Raw genomic sequence first — 17,083 nt, 5'->3', positions numbered from 1 at the left:
CACAGAGCCCCCATTTGCCCAATAAGCATGTCTGTTGCTCCTGGAGAGCAGGGGCCTGGCCCTCCTCTGAGAACCCGCGGGATGGCACTCCATCATGTAGGGCCACCTTCCAAGCCAGGTACGAGACTACACCCCCCACCCCGGGAAGGGCGGCCTCCGCTGCCCCAGCCCAGGCCCAGGGTTAACTGAGGTAACAAAGCAGCAGGCCAACACACCAGGCAATTGTCCCCGGCCGGCCTGCCTGCGTGCTCACAGCTCCTGGTCCCCGTCCGGCCTCCTATCTGTCCTTGGGGCCGGACCCCGAGCGCCACCCTGGACGACTCCTCAGCCCTCAGGGGAGGGCCTCAGGCCCTCCTCTGCCGGCCTCCCAGGCTGAGTGTGACCGACCACGAGAGCAGGTTCCCTCCAGTGCGTTTGGACGCATTAAAGCAAGTTTTCACACGGGGAACAGTTGACAAGACACTCCTTTATTAAAACCTAAGGACATCTTTATAAAAACTACTGTATATAAAGACAAAAGCAGCGTAGCACAGTCAGTGTAAAATACATCATTATTATTACATTATTATTATTATCAGGAATATTATTGGTTTTTGGTTTTCCCAGTTATCAGCTCTCAGGGAGACCCTGTGCCTGCCCAAGGGAAGTCGGGGTGCACAGGAGAGGGGATGTGCTCGGGCCCACCCTCACCTGTGTGCCCTTGTGTGACGGACCCCAAGGTGGACATGCCAGCCCGGGGGGGGGGCATCCTGCCTTGTTACCGAGACCGAGCCCCTCTTGGCCGGCGCCCCACGGGTTATTGCACATCACCCAGACTGCTTGCTGACCTGGGACGCATCCCACCAGCGTGAACATACAGAATGGGGGAGAGACGGAGAGAACACACGCGGGAACCCAGGCCAGGTTCATTCAGGTCACCAGTTTGGTCCCACTGGGGGCCCGCGGTGGCAGCGCCACCCGCGACTTGCAATCACGAGCCCCAGCGATCCCCCCGACCTGGGTTCGTCTGACTGCCGTGGGCTCCTGCACGTTTCGGAGGGTGGTGTGGGGGCCATTCACAGGGCACCCCGTTGCACAGACCCAGGGGATGCTGCTCCCACTGCAGTCCAAAGAAACGGGGTTCCTGGGAGCCCATTACCATTTCTATGACAGCATTGCCAGTGGTGCCTCCTGGAGGGGGGCCCCTGCATTTCACTGTGTGAAGGGCAAGTACATCGGGGTTTTAATGTAAAGGTAGGAGTTTTGGGGGGCAGTACAGTGTGACTACGGGTGAAAGCGGCTCACTCACCAAGCATCTATCTAGCACCAACTATCTGGTGGGGTCTGGTACTGGGAATTTGAGAGCTGGGGACAGTGCCACCTCCAAGGTCACTATCAGGGAGGGGATAGGGAAGTGTCGCCTATTTGCTCTGTGGATCTGGGTGTTCGATCTGTTAGGCACCGCGAGTCACTTCTCAGGTGATCGCAACCTCTCCTACGGACACGGCGCGTCCCCGGACACCTCCGTGATTGGCAAGTGCTCGCAGAGGCGCACTGGGTTCAGAGCTGGAGAATATTAGTTGGACAGATGAATGAACGCATGCATGAACGAATGGCTTTGCTAGGATGTTCTCTCTCGCGCGCCTGACTGACTGCTCAGCAACCACATCTGCGTTCACCGGACTGCCATCTGGGGCGGTTTGTGCCGCGAGGCAGGCCGGGGAGCCCCGTGCGGCATTGGTCACACCGCTGGTGAGCGGTGTCTGCGATCTGGAGGGTAAAGGGCATCGCCCCAGCTTGGGGATGGGCTCTGAGGCCACAGGTAACAATGAGCATGGTGTCACCATCCCTGGAGGGGGGCAGGGGGAGTGGCTGCCCCCCTGACCTTACAAATGTTTCCTGGGGACCAGATAAGCGGTAAGCTCAAGAATTTCCGCAGGTCACTCCTATCATCCCAGCCTTCGGGTTCCCATAGCAGACGACAGGGGCGGACAGGGCAGGGCACGGACATGTCCTGTGATGAGCACTGACCAGAAATGCCCCCTCAGTAACTCTACTTGGGGCTGTGACGTGAATCTGGATTGTAGAGGGAGCTGCGTAAACCACTAAAACACTTTTTGGACGCCTGCTACTCTGGGAAACTCGTCCCCTTTTACAGCAGAGACTCCAGGAGACACAGTGGATGGGGTGTCAGCTGAGCGGGCAGACGGGGCCCCGGGCGGAAGGGATGGCCCAGGGCCAGGATCCCCACCTGGTGTGGACAAGGGTCTGGGGGGCCTCAGGGGGGTGGGAACAGTGCCAGGCACGGCCACGCACACGGCCTCGTTGTGACTGAAATGATCTCAGGAGAGCTTCGGATTGGATGGCGAGCCGGGAAGTGTCCCCTCGCAATCTGTCACCCCCACTCCTGACCGTGTTGTCCTGGATCCCGTCACCTCCAACCCGCCCCAGCCCTTCCTTCTGGCCCCGGGGCTCCATGTGCCTGAGCCGTGTGTTCTGGGAGATGAAGGGGAGCACCACCCACCTTAGCTAGCTGCCCACCTGTTCCTTCTAAAGGATCAGGGACCGCCAGAGGGACTGGATCCCGCTGCGTGTGCGCACGTGTGCATGGTTGCCTGTGTGCGTGCACGTGCGTGTGTTTTCCATTAAGGCCTGTTTCAAACTGGTCCTGGTCGGTGTCAGATGCTCCCCTGGGCGGCTCCTTGAGGCTCAGGACAACTGCGGATGTTAAGGTGAGGGCGGAGGGCCCGAGGGTGCACCGGGTACTGGTTCTGGGTCGATTCCGAACCACACCAATCACACCAGATGCAGGCGAGAGTTAAAGCGTTGAGCTGCCCGTCAACGCCAGGCCGTTCCCAGTGGGAGGGGGTGCTTACCGACTGGGGTCAGGACACAGACCGCCCGGCGGGACAAACCCCCCAGTAAGGTACGCTGTCGTCTTCTTCCTCTGCTATTTATTTCTCTTTTTTTGTACTGTTACTATTGTTATTTTTACATATTACGTGGTGATAGCCAGAAGCTCACAGTAAGAAGTAAACATAGGCAGCTTGAAAAACCGGGTTTGGGAGTCACTAGGAAACACTAACTCTGTAAATCTCTACTTGAACTTGTCACGACCCCGTGTCTTATTCTCAGGGACACTCTACTGACTGGCACGGGAGCCTGTCACAGTAGGGTGGGATGGGTTTTCGCTGGGCTCCTGCAGGGTTTTGAGGGGCCCTTGACATGGTGGGGGGATGGCCCTGTGCACACCTGCCCTGCACTCAGGGTTCTCACACCTGGCGCCCCGTCTCACCCCTCAGCTGGCCCCCCGTCTGTCTGCCGAGCCACACGTGGGAGGCCCCCACACAAACAGGATGTTCCATCCTGAGCCCCATAGGGTTTACTGGTCTCCCCGGTGAGACTGCTGGCAGGGGCCGGATGCTGAGTTCTACAAGCTGCAGCTCTGTGAGCGTCACCCAGGACCACAGGAAGCCAGAGGTGCAAGCCCCCTAAATACCTGGTCTGACTCCTTCCTCTTAACCCAGGGGGATCCTGAGGACAGAGAAGGCACAGGACTGGCCCGAGGTCACACGGCTCTTAGTGCAGAGCTGATGTCAGAATCCGGGTCTGGTGCCTCCCCGTCCCCCTCTACCCTCCCCGCTCTCAACCCTCAAGTTCTCCGGATTCCCCAGGCTCTGCACCCCAGATGCAGGTGACAGCTGATCCCCCTGGGCTGGGCGGCTGCCAAGCCCCACTCCCCAAGGCTCCCCACAGCGGCCTGGGCAAAGGAAGACAGGCCCATCCCTACTCAAGACCCCAACAAAGTCTTCCCCCTCTGCAGCTGCGAGCCATGTGCTTGGGTGCCGCTGTCTGGGGGAGAAGCACGAAGCCGCGGGCTTGGTCCGCCACAGGTGAACGGGCGCAAGTCACGGGGCCCCTCTGCATCTTGGTTTCCTAGGCCATGAAATGGGGAGCTGGAGAGCCAGGTTGCCTGGAAAATCCTTTATCAGAGGATGGGGAGTTGTGTCTGTGCGGCCTTCCAGAGCTGGACTCCCTGCCTTCAACTCCTTCTGTCCTCCCTCTGGGTCCCAGCCATCCTGGATCCCGGATTTCTTTGGTTCTTTGAAACACTCAAGCGTGCTGCTGCCCCAGGGCCTTTGTGCTGGGATGCTCTTCCCCTGCCTTCCAGGCCCATGGCTGGCTCTTGCTTATCATCCAGATTTGGGCTTCCGGTCACCTGCTCAGAAAGGCATTCTCAGACCCAGACTGCGCAACCTCAACACCCTCCGCAACAGATTGTTCTGGCTGAAATCTCGGCGGGGCACTCACCACTACAGCTGCATCCTGACTCTCCACTCACTTCTCGTCCTCTCTCCCCAACTGGAAAACCAGCCCCACGAACAGGAGCCTCGCCGCTCACTGCTGCGCCTGAAGAGCAGTCTGTGTGCAAGAGCACTGGGTCTGGCTAAGCAAGGAACACGCCATCAGAGGGACACACGTTTATTGAGCAGGGTCCCCCGTGCTAAAAGCTGGGGGGAGACCTGGTTATTACTAACACAAGTGGAATGAGTGTGTCTACACTGGCAGTGTGGCCCTTGAGGATTTATGACATCATTTCCCGGGCAATGCCCTTCCATGTGTATGCCCTGGGCCCGCGGGGTGGGTGGCGGGTGGGGGAGCTCTGGGGAATGGATGTTAGAGGCATCCGGGTTTGCGTGGGACCCTGAAGTGGAATGGTTTCTAGACACTTCCCCCTGGGGCTTCTGCAGAACCTCATCACCGTGTCCAGCACAGATCTGTCTGTCTGTCCCACCCCCCGCCCTCAGGGCAGGGACAAGGCCTGCCTGACTCAGGGCTAGTCCCCATCACTGCCCAGCCTGGGGCCTGACACAGCAGATGCGTAACCAGAATGTGCCGTGTGGATGAGGGCTGCAGGGCAGTGACGGCAGAGAACGCAGGGCAACGGCCAGTCTGCTGAGAAATCACTGGGAAGATGTCCCAGGGACTGTGCGGGGGGTACCTTGGACTTTGGGTTCTACACCCCTAAGATCAAACAGAGGGGCTGGTCTCCTCCTGGCTGTGTGACCCTGGGCACCTTCCCTGCTCAGAGCCATTTCTGCAGGGGGTTCACTACAGCCCTCTCCCAGGCGGTGAGAGAGGGAGCGCATGAAGACACGCAGCCCAGTGCCTGCCCCATGGACGGCCCAAGATGCGTGGCCTCCTTTCATGACACTGCTATGGGAACAAATTCCATAAGAACAAACCCTCATGAGCATTTTCAAATCCCCAGCGCCCTCTGAGACCTCGGAGGGCTGTGCCCCAGGCTCGCTGGCTCACAGCTGCCAGCTGCAGCAAGAAGCTTGAACCGGGACGCTGGCAAGGGCCCCCACTACCGGTGACCTGTGCCCATCAGAGGACTCGGGGGGACTCCAATAGAAACCAATCAATCAAACAAAAAGAACACCTCAAATCACACGCACACGCGTGCACGTGTGCACACACACACGCATACACACGTGCACACACACACTCACATTTGGTATCCTGACACAGGCCCACAGGCCACAACTGGACGGAGTAGAGACAAGGGGCCCACAGGAACGATGCACAGGCCTAATCCCTACGGCTTGAATTAGCCAGAGCAGCTTTGTGTTGGTCATCCTGAGTCCACAACGGCATCACCTCTCAGAAGCCACCAGCCCAGAATGGGACTATTGCTTGCAGACGGGTGGCTCAAGACCCCCTCCCTTACAACCCCTGGCCCCCACCCCTGAGTTTGCTCCTAATCTTGGAAGTCCATGGAAGGGGATTGTGGGCACAGGTGGCATTTCTTCCTCTGCCACTGCCGCAGCCACCTTGGCTCTCCCGGGGGTCTCTGTTGAAGCTGTTCTTCCTGGAGGCTGGGCCGGGTGCTTCGGGTCTCACCTCCCCCATCCTGAGGCACGGCAAAAGGGTTTTCTGGGGAAGCAGAAGGAAACAAAATATCACATGGTGTCTCCTCCATGGGGACTCACTGAGGACATTTCTCTTGGGCCTCAGTGCCCGGAGAAGCCAGGTTTTCCCTGAGTGCATGACTTCTGGATATTGAGAGCCATTTTTTTTTCCTCTTCTCAAATTATTTATTTGAGAGAGCAGAGTGAGAGTGAGAGTAAGAGAGAGAGCACAGGCTGGGGTAAGGGGAAAAGGGAGAGGGAGAAGCAGCCTCTCCACTGAGCAGGGAGCCTGATGCGGGGCTGGATTCAAGACACCAGGATTATGACCTGAGCTGAAGGCAGATGCTTAACCAATTGAGCCACCTAGGTGCCCCTGGATATTGAGATCGACTTGACTTTAAGACTGGAAGCAAGATAAGCAAGCCTGCTGCCACCATGGCTCCATTCTGTACCAGCACTCGTGGCCCATGTAATAAGACAAGAAAAAAATATAGCATCTTAGGAGTGGAAGAGAAGAAACTGAGTTACAATTAATGGCAGATAATGTACACAGAAAATCCAAGAGAATCAACAGGCTAATTATTAGAACAGAGTGCAAATACAGAGATACGATCTTCAATCCAGGAGATAATCAGATTAATTTACAAAACCCAACGGTGTTCATCTATCTCAACAATTACCGACTAATTATGTGTCTTAGCTTGCGTCATTCCAGTTAACACCTGTTGTCCTGACATAATTTTTAATATTGTTCCCCTTATCTGCTAATAAGTATTTTGATTTGGATTTTAAACGATATGGTCACCCTTGCTATAAAAAAAAAAAAGAAAATATTAGGGTGCTTAGTTGGCTCAGTCGGATAAGGGTCTCCCTTTGGCTCAGGTCATGATCCTGGCATCCTGGGATCCAGCCCTGCACTGGGCTCCCTGCTCAGTGGGGAGTCTGCTTCTCCCTCTGCCTTTGCCCCTCACCCCCCCATGCTCTCTGTGTCTCAAATAAATGAAGTCTTTAAAAAAACCCTAGAAAATATTAACAGATACAGATACCATTCATAATTATAATAAAAACCATTATGAATCTTGAAATCACATCACTGGATTGATCGTATCCTACAAAGCCATGGAAGGGAAACCAGGGTGCTCTTAGCACAGGGATGTGCTCAGGAGACCAATGGAGCAGAGCCAGGTTGGTAAACACTGGCCCATGGGGCGCTTGCAGCCTCGACTGGCAGAGTCGAGATGGCACTGTGAGTCCCCTGTCCTATGTCCAATTATAGGGGCAACTGCTCAGTCACAAATACTTACCTTTCCAGACCTCCTTGCAGATGGGGTGGTCACATGACCCAGTCTTGTATAAGTACAAGTCCACTAGGAAGGGGACATGAATCCAGATAAGAGCATGAGAAGGAGAGACACTTACTAATGCAGGTGAAGTAGAAAGCAGGGAGAAACCTGGTTCTGGTGGTGGCATCACCACCTCTGGTGGAGGTGACTGCTCATCTCCATATTAGTGCAGCTGGATCTCTGCTACTTGCATCTCATTATAGCTCTTCACTGATAAACTATCTTCAACCAAGCTGCAGGGCATGTTAGGAGGGGCGGTGGCGGGGGCAGCGGGGAGTGGATGGAGGGGCTCTGACAAAGCCAGCACAGCCCATCTTTCCAGAGCAGGTGAGAATCCCAGAAGTAGAGCCAACCTCCCCACTCTGCATCAGTAGGAACGTGTGCATGGGCTCAGGGCTGGGATTCCACAGAGCCTTCTCTGCTCTTTCCCAGAACAAAGGCAGGTCCAGTGATCCCCCACCATCTGCTTTATCTTTCTCCATAGCTTCCATCTCTGTTCAGGACACCACAGATTTTACTTCCTGGTCTAGTTTGCTGTTTGTCTCCCCCAACTAGAAAGTAAGCTACAAGAGGGCCAAAGTGTGTGCTTTGTTCTCTGCTGTGTTGCTGGGGTCTGGAGCAGTAACCTGCACATAGATAGCAGGGGCTTCATAAATATTGGCTGAATGAATGAATGAACCAGGAACTTAAAACCCAGATGGACCATCTTTCAAGTTTAACATCAACAGAAACACTTTTTGAGCCTATTTTTGAAATATAATCCCCATGAGTCCTTCTTATATAAATTACAAGAGGACACACTTAGGGTAAACCAAGGCCAAACTGGCTGAGTTTGGTGAGGGCACAAGCAGTGAGAATCTATTCAACGGTAGGACTGTCTGAAACAAATCCAAGGACTGTGACTATCCTAGGCAAGATTGGGAGAGAAAAGCAGAGGCCTGGTGTAAATAACAATAGATAGGATGGTAGAGGTTAGAAGGAGGGAGGGAATTTAAGATTATGTCTTCATCGCTTTTATTTAGGGATCTCAATCTTTCAGAGGTTTAGGTAAAATTAGAGGTAGGACAGTAAACAGAAAAAATATCATAAAATAGAATGGACTAAAGTCATTTGGTGGAAGGGAGAGAAGGAAGGAAAACAGATATATTTTAATTTGGACATTCTTCATATGTAGGGAGAAAATAAACACTGTCTAAAGAAATAGAGAATTAAGGGCATCATATCACAGTATAATTATAAAGATAACCACAGGATTAAAAACACAGCTTTGCAAATTGTCAGAAGACATATACACAAAAAATAAAACAAAGAAAACAGAGACCATATGGTGAAAATTGACAACCCCCACAAAAGCTCTAAAAGCAGAAAGCATATCACAAACCATGACAAAAGTAACACCAAATGTATCTGTCATGTCCGTAAATGTTAATGAGCCATACACACTTGCTTAGAAAAAAAAAAAGACTCTCAGTCCAGATTACAAACAAAATCTACTGAAGGTGGGATGAGTCACACAGGTTTTACATAAAAGGGTGGACGGATGATGAAAACATCCCCTGGACTGTCGTACAACAGCGGCGATGTACTTAAGGCCACTGACCTTTACACTTTAGGTGGTCACCGTGGTAAATTTTATATTATGACATTTTTTTTAAAGATTTTATTTATTTATTCATGAAAGAGACAGAGAGAGAGAGAGGCAGACACACCGGCAGAGGAAGAAGCAGGCTCCATGCAGGGAGCCCAATGCAGGACTCGATCCCAGGTCTCCAGGATCAGGCCCTGGACTGAAGGCAGCGCTAAACCGCTGAGCCACCTGGGCTGCCCCTGTTATGACTTTTACCACAGTTATATATATATGTATATATATATAAAAAGATGGGTAGAAACATAACAAACAAATGCAAATGAAGAGAATTCTATTTATTAGATAAAGCTGAAGTCAGAGCAAGAAACAGTGAATGGGAAAAAGAAGGGTGCTGTATGGGGATCAAGGATGAGAGTCATCATGAGGATCTCAAATTAATGAACGTCTGTGCACCAAATAACATAGCCTCTGCATTGCAGAGCAAGAACTGCTGGAAATGAAGGAAGAAAAAGACGGAGTATGCTGGTATTTGTGTATTCTAGGTCCTTCACGGATAAAGTTGACCAAAAACATGAATAAAAACATAGCTGGCCAAATATCTAATTAATAACATACTGTGTGTGCACGTGCACACGTGTGTGTTTGTGCACCTGTGTATGCGTGTACATGTGTGTGCATGCAGGTGTGTGTGCAGGTGTGTGCATTAAACAGAATTCAATTTGAATCGAATCCTATTCAAATGTTCTTGAAAAAAAGGACACACAGGAAATGCCTGTCAGGCCACAAAGAACGTGAATTCCAAAATTTAAAAACCGGATAACGTTCTCTGATCACGATACACTAGAATTTGAAAATACTTATAACAAAAACCGCACAACAGAACAAACTCTACCACCAAGAAGCTTAAAAACTCTAAAATAACTTGTGAGTCCGAGAGACAGCCAAAAAAATTAAAATCTCAGAGTATGGAGATAATAATAAAAATAAAAATACCATATCTCGGAATCTGTGGGATGTTTGGGCAATGCTCAGAGGAAAATGTATGGCTTTAAATGCTGATATTCATAAAGAGGACATGAATTAACTTCTCCAACTCAGAAAGTTAGAAATGGCCAGATAAGCTCAAGGAAGGCATAGGAAAGCGAGCGATAAATTAAAACTGAAATGAAGTTAAAAACAAGGGAAGGAAGGAAGAAAGAAACCCGATTTCTGGTTCTCTGAAAAACCATGGAACGTTAGCTGTTGGTGGATCTAGGGGCGGAAGGAGGAGGCGAGCACGTGGCAGTGGCCTGTGCTTCCGTTTTCTCCTTCTGCTTCTCCACCGTCCCTCAGTCCTTCCACACGGGCTTCGACTCCAGCGATTGTGCAGAATTCGCCCTTGCCAAGGTCACCAAGGGCCTCTGTGTCACTAAATCCAGCTGTGAGATCTCAGTCCCTTTCTGGCTCGGCCCCCTCGGCACCGTTGACCCAGGGGATCACTCCTCCTGCCTCCGGGACCCGGCGGACCCTCTCCTGGTTCCCCTCCTGTTTCTCTGGCCACCGCTGCTCAGGCTCCTCTCTGGGAACCTCCCCATCTGCCCGTCTCCTTTCCTCTCCATCCCCGCTCATGTCCTCCCAGGGACCCAGAGGCTCCCTCCGTCGACGACTCCCTGGCCTCAAGCTCTCACATGGTCTCCAACACTGTCCGCTTGACGTGGCCAGTCGGAGACTTCCCACCCATCTCAAACTTAACCTTCTCAGAACTAGAACCCGGATCTTCTCTCCCGGTCAGCCTTCCCACGATTGTCCCGACCTCACTTCTGGCTGCGCGCATCAGAGCCCCAGGGCCACCTCCGGCCCCCCTCTTCCTCTCCAAGCCCACTGCGATCCATCAGCGAGCCCCGCTGGCTCTGCCTTCTGCTGCATCTGTGAACCGCTGCTTCCTGCACCCTCGTCTCCCACCACAGGCCAAGCCCACGGGGCTCCTGCAGTGGCTCTGGGGTAGCCGGGTTATGTCCCTGCTCAGCTCAAAACACCCAGTGGCCCTCATCCCACCACAGGGGAAGCCAAAACCTTCCTCTCCATCTTCTCTGATCACGTCCCTGTCTTCTCTCTTTTATTCACTCCAGTCCATCCCTGGTGGCTCATTTTATGGGCCAGCTTGACTGGGCCAACGGGCGTGGGGCCAGAGAGCTGGTCTTGTATGATTCTGAGTGTGTCTGGGAGGGTGCTTCTGGGCAGGAGACTCACATCTGGATCAGATGACCGTGTAGAGCAGACAGCCCTTCCCGGTCCGTTGAAAACCGGAATAGAACAAACCGACTCTGGGAAAATTCCCTCTTTGCCAGGCTGTCTTTGGACCGGGATGTCGGTCTTCTCCTGCCTTCAGACTTGGCCCATACTGGCTGTCCTGGCTCTCCTGATTGCCAACTGCACATCGTGGGACTGCCCAGCTTCCAAGACTGCATGAGCCAACTCCTTCAGTAAATCTCTTTATACACACGTACGTATACCTACGGGGTGTCAGTATCTATCTCTACAGCATATCTACATACCTAGAGGCTGTCTATATCGACATCTATGGCATTTCTAGGTATCTACAGCGTTTCTAGGTATCTACAGCACGTCTATATCTATGGCATGTCTGTATCTATATCTACAGCATGTCTATATCTACATCTACCTGTCCCTATACACGTGTCTATATCTGTAACTGCGGTGTGTCTCTATCTACAGTGTACTTGTATTTATATCTACAGCGTGTCTATATCTCTGGTGTGTCTGTATTTATACCTACAGCATACGTATATCTACAGCATATCTGTATCTATATAGTATATGTATATCTACAGCGTACCTATATCTAAGGTGTGTCTCTCTCTATCTACAGCAGGTCTATACCTACAGGCTATCTAGATCTGTAGCATGTCTGTATCTACGTGTCTCTATACACGTATCTATATCTGTAACTGCAGCTTATCTCTATCTACAGCGTGCCTGTATTTAGGACTACAGTGTGTCTATGCATCTACAGCAGTCCATGTCTATAGTGTGTCTGTATCTATATCTACAGCGTGTCTATGTCTAAGGTGTATCTATCTATATTCACTGCATGTCTATATCTATATCTACGTGTCTCTATACGCGTGTCTATATCTGTAACTGCAACGTATCTCTATCTACAGAGCATAACTGCAGCGTGCCTGTATTAAGAACTACAGCGCGACTGTATCTATATCTACAGCATGTTTATGTCTACAGCACGCCTGTATCGATATCTACAGCAGGTCTATATCCACAGTATGTCTATAGCTACAGCTACAGCGTATCTATATCGGCATTTCCAGTGTATCAATATCTACTTCTACATCTGTCCACTAGTTTTGTGTTTCTAGAAGACCCAGATTAATGCACCACCTGCACCCATCTCTTCTCTGAGATAAACACATGGCTTTTCCCTCACGGACTTCAAGTCATCTGTGGCTACCCCACCAAGTTTACACTCTTTCTCGAACTCCTTCCCCGTTCTCATACTGCTTTTCTCTCTAGCACGTACAACATCCTAACAGTACACAGGTTTGCCATACGTATTTTTTAAAAAATCCTCCGTACATAATAGTAGTACTTTTCATTGGCTTTTTGGTGCATGACCACATCCCCAGGGATGCTGGATGCAGACAGAGCAGGTGCTCGTAAAATGAAGTAACTGGACAAATAGCGAGAGAAGAGTGAGGGACCCTACCCACTCAACTCTGTCCGACTCGATCAGAAAACCTTGACGAAATGAGTGAATTTCCAACAAAAGAGAAATTATCCCAAGGATCCAGGAGTTGAGAATCTAAACAGACCAATTGCCAAGAAGGAAAACTATCAGATCGCAAATCCAAAATCTAAAATAAGAGCAATGCCAACCAAAGCCCTCACGAGACGGCGTTCTGGAGCACGAACCACAGGACGCTTCCACATCCTGCCCTGGTCACATCGGCAAAGCTCTAGACGGCTGAGCGCTCCGGGCGTCGCCTGGGTTGTGGGGGGTGGAGAGCCTCTGCTTCACGGCTCCTGGGAGGGAAGCAAGGCCATTTCTGGAAGGCAGTTTGACGCGCGGCAAAGTTACGGGTGCACGTGCCCTCCGACCCAGCGACTCCACTTGACAGTCATCCTCCAAATATGCGCACAAGGGCAAAGCGCGCACGGGCTCGCTCGTCGCAGCGACGCGGGCAATAGTGGAGATTAGGCCCAGTGGAACGTCCGCCCGCAGGGCGCTGCTGCCAAAGCAAAGGCTCCCCATTCGTGATGGACGCAGATACCAGGAAGGCCCAGGCAGCTGTCCGGGAGCGCTGGCAGCCCCATCCTCACACGCCTCTCGTCCCGCTGTCCAGTCCCTGTCCCAGCTGTCCTCGGGATTTGTGACTCTAATCCTGTCCACACACCGGGGACTCTTCCCTGAACTGTAGTCTCTCAAACACCCAGCCACCTCTGGGATATCCTCCTCGCGTGCCTAGTAGGCAGCTCATTCCTGACACGGCACGAACCGAACTCCTATGCTACCTTCTAAATCCGTTCCCCTTCAAGACCCCCCGCTCAGCTGATGGTGGCTCCATCCTTCCCGTAGCTCAGGTCAAAAGACTGGGAGCTGGCTGTCCTTGACTTGCTTGCTCTCACGCCCAGGTCCAACCCCTCAGCCCATCTCACCATTCAAAACACACGCAGAATCTCACCACTTCTCACCGCTCCCACCGTCACCGCCACAGTCCAAGCCACCGTCCTCGAGGATTTCAATCCTCTTAACCGAGTTCTCTGCCCTCGCCTCCTTACAGTATATTCTCAACACAGAAGCCAGAGTTCTCTCTTTATATATTTTTTAAATATATAGAAAAAATTTTTACATATTTAAAAAAATATATCTTAAATTTTTTCTTCTTGAAACTCTCTAATGGCTTCTTATCACCAAAGCTCTGGTGACTCCCTCCATGCTGCCCCCGCATACTTCTCTGCCATGGTCTCCTGCCATGTCCTTTTGTCTTCCTCTCCAGCCACATGGGGCTCTTTGCTGTGCCTCCAACATTCCTGGGTGCTCCTGCCTCAGGGCCTTTGTACTTGCTGTGCCCTCTGCCTAGGCATCTGTGCACAGCTCATTTTCTCAGCAATCTCAGGTGTGGGTGCAGACGGCTCTTTAGGGAGGCCTTCCTGACTCCCCTGCACCCCCCCCCCAACGCCCTGCTCACTGCTCACTGCCATGCTCCTCACAAGCAGGGAAGTGCTGAGACAGAGGAAGCCCCAGGGACTAAGGGAAGAGGAAAGTCAGGGGAAGCTTACAGAGGAAGCCCAGGTACTTGCCTAGACTTTGCTTGGCTCCCCCCGGGGTGCAGGAACCGAGGGTGTGAAATGATGCTCCCAGGCACTTTGCAGGTGCCCTGGCTCCTCATCGCCAGCAGCCCGGAGAAACTGGGGCTGGGGCCGCCAGCGTTCCTTTCACTCAGGACCAATGTCAGGGCCTCCTCCGAGGCCCTTCTGGAAGCTCTTACTGCTGGCATCTTTTGCTGGGCCTGGGTTGGGTGCTGGGGGCACAGGCCTGAGTCAGGTGGGAGCCCTGTCCTTGAGGGCTCTCCACTGGTGGGGGAGCCACGTGGGGACTCCCAAACAGGAGCAGGAGGTGCATCAGGGGTGAGTGTCTGGGGCCCGGGGGTGTGGCTTGGACAGAGGCGATGGGATAGGGGTTGGGGGTGCTCGGGGAAAGCTCTCAGGGAGCTGGTGGCGAGAGGGGGCCTGAGCAGGGCCGGGAGGACGAGGAGGCCATTCGGAGGCTCTCAGCGGGCGGCATGAGATGCTCCTGGCGGCGGCGAGTCTGGAGAGTGGCAGCCACCAAGCAGTCCCCCCGCCAGGCAGAGGCCCTGGACGTGATCCTAGGGCTCGGGGCGCAGACCTGGACGCTGCTTCCTCATTCTAATAGAGGCAGGGGTCTGGGCTGATGTGCTGGGTGTTTCTTCTGTGCACTCACTTTCCTTTTTTTTTTTTTTTAAGATTTTATTTATTTATTCATGAGAGACACAGAGAGAGAGGGAGAAGCAGGCTCCTCACTATGAGCCCGATGCGGGACTCGATCCCAGGACCCTGGGATCACGCCCTGAGCCTAAGGCAGACACTCAACCGTTGGGCCACCCGGGGGTCCCTGTGCACACACTTCCCACGCACGGTCTCCCGAAGCTCTTAGCCCTGCGAGTCAGGCACGTTATTCCCCCCACGTACAGATGGGGACACTGAGGCTCGGCGGGGGTGGTGGGGTCACGGGTCCGGTTAGTGGCAGCGCTGGGAGCGTGGTCTGGGCTGCCAGCCCCTGTGCGCGGCTGTGGCTCTGGGGCAGGGCCGGGGCCTGGTGGGTTGGGCGCAGGGAGGTGGCTGGGTGGTGGCCCAGGGGAGAGGCAGGGGAGAGGTGAGGGCCTGGATCCCGGGGGCCCACCGGGAAGGATGAGGGGTGTCCCAGCTGGTGTCTGCAACCTCACTGGGGAAGATAGAGAAGCACCTGGTGATTTGAATCACAATGCAGGCTTCCAGAAGGCTGAGTGAGTCTGTGACAGTGGCAGTTGGCTGACAAGAGCAGACGAATCACAAGGCCCAACATGACTAATTGCCAGGTGAGCTGCAGACAACGTGCCCCTCAGCAGTGATGAGAGCTCAGTTTGTGAGGCGCTGACTCTACGCCAGGCGTGGGGCGGGCAGCGTGCAGCACGCCTTCCAGCGCATTCCCACGGCCCCCAGAGAGGTGGGGACTCTAGCATCCAGGTCTTACAAGGAGCAAACGGGGCAGGCATCCCAAATGAACCGTGCTGGGTAAGACAGCAGTCCCATGGAGGTGACGGCAGCGTTCCCCCCCCAACCCCCACCAGGGCAGAGCTCTTAAGCCACGAAGGAGGCGGTCTTTGAAGGCTGCCTGGAGGAGGTGCGCTTGTGTGACACAAGCGTTGGGATGATGTGACATAAAGCTACGATGAGTTGCCCCTGCGCACACCCCCCGGAACCAACTGACATGTAAAAGCCTGGCCACCCGAGGGCTGGGGAGGGAGCCTAGCGGCGGGACGTCACATCCCCCGACTCCCGGGGCCGGAGAGGGTACAAAGTGGGCCGCTTGGGAAAGTGGCTGCCAGGACGTCCTATCCTAACGCGGAACATAGGCCTGCGCTGTGAGTCTGACCTGTGCACACCGGGCAGGCACGACAGGCCCCAGAAGCGGCGAGTGTGGCCTCACACCCGGAAAGGGAGACACTCTACTGTGGGAGCTGGGGACCCCGAGATGGGCAGATGGTCCCGGATTCTGCAGGCGGGCCTGGTGGCACAACCAGGGTCCATCAGAGAGGGGCGGCGGCAGGGCCAGAGTCAGACAAGCAAAGGTGGGGACAGAAACAGCTCAGAGCAGAGCCACGAAGCCACAGAACCCAGACGCTTCTGGAAACGGGAAAACGGGGAAGCAGGTCCTCCCCTAGATCCTCCCGAGGGAGCCGACACCTGGATAGCAGGCATCCCTAAGACCCACCCTGAACTTCGGGATCCCGGCTTCACGTCGTCCTCCCTTGCTTTAGGCGGGCGCCGAAGGCGAGCACGGGCGTGGGTCCCGGCTCCGAGTGCCCGTGTGGACCCAGCCCGTGGCAGGTGACACGGCGGGCGGCCCTCCCCCTGCAAAGTGCCCCTGGGGAGCCCAGGTATTTGCTGCTCACTGGGGCGCCGGGAGAGCTGAGAAGCTGCCCCAACAAAGATCTTCTCGTGGACGAATTGGAATAATTTGGTGTTGTGTAGGACGCTGTGTCATTCAAAAGAATTTAATGTGAGACCTCACTTTCCTTCCCTCGGAAAGAAGACGGCTGTCATCCCGGGGAACGGAGAGGCCAGACGGAGGGCGGAGGGAAGGACGATGCTGCGGTGTCCGCTTCCACAGACAAGACGCTGTGTCTGTGTTTCAAGGAGCACACGGACGACATTGGGGGGCAGGATGGGGACACGGGGGGTGTGCATCGTGGGAGCGACAGGCAAAGGGCAGGGCATCTGGTCCTGGCATCCGAGGCCAGGCCCCCACATCCCTTCGGCTGCCCCCTGCTCCTCTCTTTCAGCCCCTGGACCCCGCGACTCCGGGCTTCCTCCTGCCTCAGGGGCTGCCCCTCTCACCACTGCGTCACCTGTCCCCTTCCCTCCCCCGCCAACAGCACCCACACACTTCACCAGGCGACCCCAGCCCCTCAGATTCCATGACCAGCACCCTCGGCTAAGTCCAAGCTGGGCTGCAGCCTGGG

The 17,083-nt window shown here is 53.9% G+C and overlaps 1 protein-coding gene across 3 annotated transcripts in view; it reads right to left on the bottom strand.

The window, feature by feature from the left end:
- Positions 1–446: 446 nt before the first annotated feature.
- SHISAL1 (shisa like 1) overlaps positions 447–17,083 on the bottom strand; it is a 74,443-nt gene continuing 57,806 nt past the window's right edge. For 2 of the 3 annotated variants that reach the window (XM_077914168.1, XM_077914167.1), the window contains exon 5: positions 447–5,919. In XM_077914168.1, coding sequence (XP_077770294.1) covers position 5,919 — 1 coding nt within the window. In that variant the 3' untranslated portion in view covers positions 447–5,918. The remainder of the gene's footprint in view (positions 5,920–17,083) is intronic. The other variant, XR_013388960.1, reaches the window with a different exon arrangement.

This window comes from Canis aureus, chromosome 11, assembly GCF_053574225.1.
Source record: "Canis aureus isolate CA01 chromosome 11, VMU_Caureus_v.1.0, whole genome shotgun sequence".
In the NCBI taxonomy this organism is placed as follows: Eukaryota; Metazoa; Chordata; class Mammalia; order Carnivora; family Canidae; genus Canis; species Canis aureus.
The sequence above is the reverse complement of the archived record's forward strand: the minus strand, read 5'-3'. Positions and strand labels throughout refer to the sequence as shown.